The 9781-nt window shown below is 40.8% G+C and overlaps 1 protein-coding gene across 1 annotated transcript in view; it reads right to left on the reverse strand.

The window, feature by feature from the left end:
- Positions 1-7635, reverse strand: part of EIF3M (eukaryotic translation initiation factor 3, subunit M) — a 68129-nt gene extending 60494 nt beyond the window's left edge. Inside the window, exon 1 of the mRNA XM_009892701.1 lies at positions 7579-7635. Coding sequence (XP_009891003.1) covers positions 7579-7635 — 57 coding nt within the window. The remainder of the gene's footprint in view (positions 1-7578) is intronic.
- Between the last annotated feature and the right edge of the window lie 2146 nt (positions 7636-9781).

Genomic DNA, 9781 nt, shown 5'->3' on the forward strand with positions numbered 1-9781 from the left:
TCCTAACTTATTCTACAAGTATGACCAGTATTTTGTAATGCACTGCAGGTCATTATATGATCTTGATGTTTGCAGAGATACAACATGATTAGAGTGTCTTTTCTGACCAAGGAGCTAATTACTATTACTATACTGTTATATAGAAAGAACAATAATAGAAAGGTAACTACAAGAAGCCATCGACGCTATCACCATCTATCTAACTTTAGAGTAAGAAGAGTTGTGCGAACTATAAAAAGATGCAACTGGCAGAAGTGATCAGTAACTCTGTGAAAAATTGTGTGAAAACCCAGACCCCAGTTGCTTAGTACCAGATGTTAAGCTAAACTGTTAAGAATTAAAATTTTCTAATAATCACTTTTCCTCTGCTGCTATTCTTTATTTGCACTGCTGAAGCACCTAGGAAACCTGGTGGCAGACCAGTGCCATACTGTTCTAAGCACTGTATAAACACAGAACAGAGAGGAGATTCCTGTATTTAAGGATTATGAATTCTCATAAAAAGTAAATTGATGCTTTGAAGAATATCACTAATGACATTATAAACTATTAATCTATTCAGTAAATGATATGTCTTCTTTCCATCTGTCTTCATTTTCAGATCTCATTCAGAAACATCTTCTTCCTGCATATATCTGTTAATTTGTGTCCTGTGTTTCATTTAATGCATTGTGTGAAATGTACTATGAGAAGCTGTACTTTCAGTGAACTGTGTGATCACTCCATGCTACACGTGAGCTTTAGTGCATTAGTCTTTGCAATGCGAGAGCAAAGAGATCATTGCTAAGGCATGAAAGAGAGATGCTCACTAAATCTAAGAGAAAATACAAATGTCATGAAACATGGGAGACAGTGAGAAAGAGGTAGATTGGTAGGTTATAGTGTCTTTTACTATTACTGTACTCAGCTCCAGTCTTGATGGTATTAAACACATCATGATATTAAATGCGTCATTATTACACTGCTGGCTGCTTGGCATCTGGTAAATAGAGTTCACAGGGTAATTCCTGTTCACAGGAATAGCCAAACTTGATGCTAATCACCAACTTTGTTGCCATGGCTATGCAGAACAAACATCTTCCTAACACCCTGGACAGGAATCAGGCATAACACAAAGGTAGCTAATTTGCTGCTCTGAATAAAATAGGTTGAATAGAAAGCTTTGGCCAGCAAGGATACTAATCCAGTTCCAGTCATTAAGCATCCCCATGCAGAGAAGTGATGCTGCAGCTTCCAAGCTGTTAAAGCAGCTGCACAGTTTTGTCTGTTCTTTGTCTATTACAAATATGAAGCTCATTTGAGGTTTCTGTTCAGAAATCTGGCAAAAGAGAGATAAGGTTGGTTGGCCACAGCAAATGAGAGGAATCATTTCTACACATCTGTTTTCTGCCTGTATTAATGTATAGAGAGTGTTTGGGGAAAATGTGTTGCATTTTTATTCACCTGTTCAGCTCTACCAATACTCCCAGTGGTGGTGAAGTTCCATAATGAAAACATCTGAGGGAGTTGTAGTATGATGTGGTCTAGCTCAGCTAAGAAATGGCTAAACGCTTGTGTCTGCTTGATGCCGTTCTGTTGACAATAGTGAATGGAGTTCATGATATAAATTTGATGCGTGTGCCACAGAGATGGGAGAGCTGGGCTGCTTCTTGTAAAGGAAGGAGAGGGAAGGGGGAAAGAACGATCAGGGCACACATGGAAAGCCAGAGCAACTGATGAGGGGCTGGTGAGCTGCCTGGTGAGCTAGGTGGAGAGGACAGAGGACCACTGTGCTTTAGGGAGATTGTCTCCTTCTCCCAGCTATAGCTACAGTCCCTAGTTCTCCAGTTCTTCCACTGGCTGCAAAAGCAAGTCTGGTAGACACAAAGGAGATTGAGGAACTGTGGCCATTTTTACATTTTGTAGGGTCCACTTTCTTCGGCAACTTCCTTTTTGACCTATGCCTGGACGAAGTGCTGTGCACAGCTGCTGGTTCTCACAGCAATGAAGTGGATACCAAAAAAGTTGTGCCTCAAGTACACAAGTGCAAAACTGACTCTGTCAACTGGCAGCAGTGTATGTTCTGCCAGCAAACTACACAAAAACATATTCTTAATTAACTTCTTCAGTTATAAAGGCCATTTAAATGACATATGACTTTCAAAACAAGATACTCAATGGGACCTATATATCTCTCCCCACTCCTATGTTTGCTTTTCCTGCTTTGGCATCTGATGTTAATGTCTGTCATTGAACATCTCAACCTTTCTATCTTTCTCATGGGAGACACAGATCAGAGTGTTTAAGATTTGTAATTTGGCATTGCTGGCATTTTTTGTTCACCACAAATGCTTCCGATGATATTAATGACATTTAGGAACTTTTGGAGGAAAAATCATTAAGAACAGAATCAAAAAAAAACCTTTGGTGATCTGAATTGCTCTCTGAATGAACTCTGGGAACTTTAAATTCAGACACAGCATCCAACCTTTCCATTTGTACTACAAGTGAGGCTATTTGCAGTTATTTGAGAGAAAAACAATGTTGAAAACTTTAGACAAAAGTTTTGGGGGTTGCTCAGAGAAGGTATGACTATTGGTCAACAATACGTTCTATGTGTTTGCAGTTTATTGAGGCGTACTCATTTCCAAGACCAAAACTGCTGTCTTTTTATTTTTACAGTCTTTGTTTGAACTGAGATCCACATTCATTGTTACTGAGCTTTAATAATCTAAGGGTCACTTGAAGGGCTTTTGTTTGAGAGACCTTTCAAGCCAAGCCAAGGCAGCAGTTTAGAGAACGTTTCTTGTTTGTAGACAAAAATATATTAAAACAACCAAGGGAGCTATTACTCTTCCACATAATTATTTTTAATGTCTCATTGGACATGTATGAAATGCCTTTCTGCTCCTGTGGGAGAATTACTTTTTTGTTTTGTTTTTACATTTTGCAGCATGGCTTTTGTTAAATTTCTATGCTGCTTTTCCATTGAGCAACATTCACCCCAAAAGACTTTATAAACATGAACAGTATCTCTAGGAATACGCTTCCAATATAATCCACATAAGTACTTAGAGATTTGTCTGCAGTCATAGGGCCTGATACCTTGCATACCTCATGCCACCTATTTTTTTCTGGCCATAATCAAGAAAGTACGTGACCCCGGTTCATAGTGGTAAAAGTCAGAGAACAACCAAGAGTCCAGGACTGCATGAGGTGAGGCAGAGCGCTACGCTGCATCAGCCAGTGTTAAAGGCAGGGGAGGGGGGAGGAGGGCTAAGAGTCCCTTCTCTCCTTTTCCTCTGGTCAATGCATGACAGGTAATCAGAGCAATTTCGTGTCTTTGACGCGAAAATTATCTGCAAATATTCTGTGTTGTGTAGCTCCTTTCAGTTACCTAAGAAAGACCGAAATGGAGTGCATCCTTCTCTTTTATAACAGGAACAAATTTGAGGGGAGGAGAAAAAGCACAGAAATTAGAGGTCGATACAAAGAGTAGCTTTATGTAAAGACAGAAACCATCCTGTAAGAATTTAGTTCAAGTACAAATATTTGGGCTTGGCTGGGGACATGCACGTTATGTGCCTTTTCTGCTCCACAGAGGTGCAGGGTTAGCAGACAGATGCAGGTGCTTCACTTAGATGTCTCCTTCCTATTGTGTATTCACGATCCTTTAAATCTGCCAGTTGCCCTTTCCATTTTGAAAGATGGTCAGATGTTTCTTGCTCAGGAGTTGAGAGCTCCTATGGGTCACATAGTAGTTGTCTTAATTCTGCGGCCATCACCCTTCGCCCAGGCATGGCAATAGTTTCAGTGACCCCAAATGGACTGTGCTGTTAGAGCGATCCTAACACAGGCTTTGGTCAAAGGTCCAGAAAAAGCATGAGGGCTCAGTCTAAACCTGAAACCTTCCACAGATTAAAAAAATAAGTTACTGCTTATCTGTGTGTTGCGCAGAGGTCATTTAGCATGTCACAGTACCAGTACCTGTCCCTCATCTCTTTCCTTGGGGCTGATGAGTGCTCTGAAGTTGCAGTGAGTTTACCTGCCTCTTCTGCTCTAAAAGGAAAATCAAACTCTGAGTTCAGGGAGTGATAATGTAGCCCTGCATCAGTTTTGGCACCTTACATAGACATACACCATTATCAATGTCTAGTCATAAAGCCGATAAGTTTTAGGGAAAATGAGTATCTAGGTAACTGTCTTTCCTAACTGGATGTAAACCAAATGTCAAATAGATAGTGCTCCCAGATTTTGAAGAGATAAGTTACCGTGTTCACCATTTTCAGATGACAAGACTTGAAGTCTTTCAAGCTGAGCTTATAAAATTGTAAGTTACGTAGATGAAGTATAATTTGTAATGTGCTCTGGTTTGAGCAATGACCTTGCCTTGTTTCTGGATAAGAACTACATGTTTCTATCAGTGAAAGGCTGTGGAAGCTGTTTCTTTGAAGCAGGATATGATGACAGAAGCAAACTATTGTAACTGTAACACAGTGATGTTCTAATGTTTTAAGCATGAGTTGCTCAACAATAAGTTATTTAATTGGGTAAAAAGTTGCCTTTACATGAACTTCAGTATCTTGGAACAATAATTAAGTTGTGTCCCCAGAATATATTATAAGATTGTAAGGATAATATGCACTTACAAGTATGTTCTTAATGTTGCAGTGACAGAATGCTTATAAAATATTTTGTACATAAAAATCACTGCAAATATGTACTTAATGACACATTCCTTGAGACAAGGACCATAAAGCAGACCAGCGAATTTTTTTAAGACATCATTACTTGAGGGCTTCCTGTGAAGTTGATCTTGCAGTGTCATCCAAAGTTCCCTATCCTGATTTGACAATTTTATGGCTTTGGACTCTCACTCAGTTGTTCAAGGTGAATTAGTCATTGGTTTGTGCGTCCTTACGTTTAGAGACTGCCAAATGTAATTGTTTGCAGAATATTTAGGTCAACTCAGAGGGCTTCTATTCTGGAGAGATGCTATTGGTGGGAGCTCAGAGGAGGACAGCAGGAAAAATGAAAAGGACTAAATACATGCAGCCTGAATAAGGGGTAGGAAAGGCTGGGATGAAAGGACATAATGGTCTATATGTAACTCAAACAAGTAAGCATGAGAGAGAGAAGAATTATGTCGAGTTTGGCAGGAGGATGTAATGAGTAATAGATGGAATGATGAAGGGGAAATAAAATTGGCTGGATGAAGAAAAGCTTCCTGACCGCGAGATCTTGTTTGATTACTGAAGTTTCCCAGGGGACTTCTGCGATTTGGGAAAAGTTGTACAAGACTATTCAGAACCTCGCAGTGCTCCACAAAGCATAGCTCTGTAGTCACCTAATAACTTGGCATCCAGGAGTGGATAGTGCTTCCCATCTTTTAACTGTGTTTGAGGTTCTTTGAATTCCTTGCATTTGCTGGGCAGCCCAGAGCATCCCTTGTGCGTTGACCGGCCTCTGGCTTCTCTTTTGGTTAGGATTACTGAATAATATTACAGCTCTTGAAGAAAACCTGCCTCCTCTGAGCTGGTGCGTGCAAATATGTTTACTGCGGTTATGGATTGATCCTGTTTCTTTGATGCTCGGTACAGGAGACTGCAAGGTTGGATTCAACTATCCAAAAGGACGTGATCTCTGGAGATGTATTATGTGGCAATTGCATATGCCTTTGCACATGTCCTCATAAATCTGGGCCCAAACCTTTACAGTATCTGGATGGATATTATTGATAGACACCATCGATAGATGGTGTTGGAGTGGAGCATATTGCAAGTGTGAAATACTCTGAAATCCTTATTTGGCCAGAGAGGTTTTTTCATGCTTAAACAAAGACTGGTAAATTAAGGAAAATTATTCAGGAACTTACTCAACTTATTCAAGAACTTTCATTCCATGATAAAGCACATGTAGTTATTACAAGGTGTTCGTGTTACCCATTCATATAATTATTTCATTATAGATCTGGTGTCTGGCTAAAGCTGACTCACTTAGTTCCTCTGAGAGAAGTTTATCTGATGAAAAATTAAGTGTGTTTTTAGCTTATCCAACCAATTTGCTGAACTTATTTTGACATCTGCCCAGAGGTTTTGAGAGTAAATTGATAACTGAGAATCCATTTGGATTTGAACAATTAGGAGAGAAGCATGCAAAACCCCAGAAACCCAGAGGCAGTGAAGACCACAAGGCTTCTACAAATTGGGAAGCTCAGATCATGGAGTTAGGAGAATGGGCTGACAGACTGTTTTCCTGGTGGGTCTCTTCTGTTTGGCCTTTCAGTATATTCCTTGTTTTCCAGCAGCTGCTCAAAGCAGTAGAACCCTTTTTGTCAAATGCACTTAGAAATTGCAAAGGTTGCTGCTGCTCAGAGTGAAGCAATGAGATAAATATTGCTAAGCACTCAGTTTTGAAAGTGCACACAATCCAACGTCTGCTCTGTTCCCAAGAGCTAACTGGTTAGAACTGTGCAAGCCCTGAATTCTGAAACAAATCACACAGAAATGTGAGTTTTTTCATGTAAGTTAATCTACTAATAAATCAAAAAAAATTTCTTATTTTTTTCACTCCTTCTTTGAATTATCTTCTTATTTGAATTTAATATTTATTATCTCATGGGGGCATGATTAACTCTGTATCAATAGGTACATAACTTGTGCATTCCGAGATATATCTAATGTCTACTGAAGAAAAAATATAAATCATTTAGATCTGGAACAGTGATCACAATGGAAGTTTCATTTGCAAAGGATTTATGGAGACTTGAAGTCAGTATTATGTTTTGAATAAATGCACCATTGACCAGTATCAGATTTCCATAGGCTTTATCTTGTTTTTTCTAAGCAACTGCTCGTAAACTTTTTTAATATCTTGATTAGCACGATGGTGCTACTTGCAAATCTGTTCATAGAGCTATTAATCTATGATAGTGCAATCTAGAGAAAGGAATCACACTTATTTAGTTGTTCCTTTCATTGTTTCATTTTAAAAAACATAAATAACAAGTTGACAGGGTTCCTTTGTGCCTTGTTTTTGCTTCTTTCTTTTCAACTAACATATTAAGTATTTCAAGAAAGGTTTGTCAAGACATCACAAAAGTTCTGATCTGTACTTTATTGAACTCTACTTTCATCTAATAGGAAGGAAAAATAAGTGGTAGATTTGATCAGTTTAAGAGTCCATGACTCAATGTCTACAGCAAAGTCTCAGTGCTTTTAATTCCCATGTCATAGCAGTACTAAGACAAATTTAGCAGAATCAAACATCCATAAAATCTGAAGGGAAACGAATCTCCTGTGTCTCGTGAAGAAGAAATTTGACTTCTAAGGCAGGTTCAACACACAGGCTCCCTCCCTTCTCTCCTTTCTTCCCCCACCTCTCCCTGCAAGCTTCATCTCTAACTGTCCCTTCATATCTCACTCAGCATGAGCTTTGTGAGACAAGTCTGTTGGTCACAGTGGGCTCAGCAGAGGCTGCTGCTCAACAGTCACAGTCATAAATATACAAACAGTCGAGTGTCCGCGGTGACATGCTGATGAGAATCGTGCGGGCACCAGCACAGCCCAGTGAGGTTGTACTCGATTCTGTGGAGGGTACCAGGACTTCTGTCACTGCTTGCAGCAGATCTCTCTTGGGCTGAGGCCCCGAAGCCATGGTGTTTTCAGGTGACCATTCACCCTCGCGGCCAGACCAGATATCCCTTGCAGGAACATGTGATATATACACAAGGGAGACAATGACTGTAAAGCTTTGGGTTTGAATTAAAAAAATGTATTAGGTGGTAAGCCTCAGAATAAAGAACTGGGAAAGCTCTTGTTTTGGTTGGAGCTACATTTTTGCTGCCTGTTGTTTCCAGCCAACTAGATGAGAAAAATGAGCTTTTTTGCCTTTTGTGTATTGCTGCAATCCACATGTATCAGTACATATAGTCCAGTGAGAGAAAAGAGACACATACATTTAGGTATCTGCAGTTAAATGAAGGACTGGGTATGCTCAGCTACTAATGAAGTTAAAGGGCTGTGCTGGGGGCCTAAGGGCAGTGGAATCTCTCCCCAGGCTGGGAAGGAGCCATTGGCGTATGCTGTGGTAATGGGAGTGGGAGCAGGGACTTGCCGTGTTGCAATAGCTCTCCAGCTCCAGCCCTGCCACCCCCTCACAGGTCACATCCCTGGCAGATCACACAGAACTGTGCTGCATAACGTAACAACCATCTGCGTTTCTTTGCTTACCCAAGGTCTCAAAGCACTCCACAAATGCTGCCGGAGTCCCCCAGTGTTCTAGCAAAACTACTGCCAGCTCTTCCATTTCTCCGGAGTGTGCAGAAGGCATTGAACAGAACCCAGGAGCTTTTGTTCCTCATCTGCTTTAGGCACTAGACACATTGTCTTCACTGTTTGTCTCTTGCACTCACTGAACATCGGTAGGTGAAGAGGATATGCTTGGTTTTCCTCTCTGTGTGGTGTGAGGCGTTAGACCCTGGTGGACTTAAGTCCTTAAGTGCTGATTTCAGTGGGACCACTCTTACTCTAAAATACATAGTCAAGTGCATACATGCATGAATTACTCTGAAGTGTGTAGGATGAGAACAAAATCCCGTGAAAATGGTTTAGATTCTTAGCTGAAGACAGACAGACCAGCCCCACTGGAGCCCAACTAGTTTCCCACTGAGGAGAACTGGTCAAGAGAGTATCTTTGCACAGGACTGCCAAAGGGCTTTGTGAGAACAAAGTGAAATTTGGACTTTGTTTGCATTGTTAAAGTGTGTTTGTTCAAGAATGAAGTTGAAAGATAAAGTCATGGGATGGTTAGTGTTTAGGAAAACATGTTCATGGCCAGTCTACTGGAGAAACAGGCGTTGGACAAGTCATCTTCTGTCCCTGTCCTGTAATACCCAATGGTTAGCGAGACCTGAGGCTGCTGGTGGCATCAGTTACAAACTGCCTTTTCTTACCTGTGAGGTATGAGAAATACTTCAGTACATGACTGGGGACAGCAGGTCTGCTTCAACTGGAACTTTTCTAACACTTTTTGAAGGTATAAATGTTTGGTTTACATTTTGGATATGTACCCATATTCAAAGGTGATGTTTCAGGTGGCTCAAATAATTCTTCAGGTTTGTGTCCATGACAGGTACTGTTACTGATTTGTTTCTATATAATTACATTTAGAGTTCAGTATGCCTTTATAGCGGGATCTGCATTCTACAACCAGAGAGAAATTAATTACTTAGATGTCAGTTATCATACATCCCTTTATAATGTACTTTTAGAAAATATATTTTTTATTTTCCCTTCCCAAAATAATAATTTTATTGCTTTCAAAACCGTCAGAGATAATGCCAAGAACTGTGCATGTGACCTAAGACCTTTTTTTCCCCTCATTTCTTTTGTATGTAAGTACAAAATATCTATACAAATCCTATGTAATAGTTTTAGCTGCTCCGTAAGTATATCCCATTGTATATCTAAGACTTTTAAAACGTCACATATGCCGGATCTGAGAGATGTTACTGATACCCAGCTGCCTATGAACTCCTATTCACCAGAACCCCGGCGAGGGCAGGATGCACAGGGATACTTTATGGCCCTATACAGCTCCGTGATTTATACAGAGCCTCGTCTTAGCAGCGCGCTAATAAATTTAGCAGAGCACCCCCGTAGTACCTCGTACTTGGCTTGAGCCCCACCTCGCAGCCCTCCAGCACTGCAGCAGGCACCGGCACCGGGGGCGGGGGGGAGAGTGAGCGGCCCGGGGGCGGCCGAGGCGGCGCGGCGGGTCCCGCAGGTGCGGGAGGCGGAGC

This window comes from Charadrius vociferus, unplaced genomic scaffold (genome assembly GCF_000708025.1).
Source record: "Charadrius vociferus isolate BGI_N301 unplaced genomic scaffold, ASM70802v2 scaffold19, whole genome shotgun sequence".
NCBI lineage: Eukaryota > Metazoa > Chordata > Aves > Charadriiformes > Charadriidae > Charadrius > Charadrius vociferus.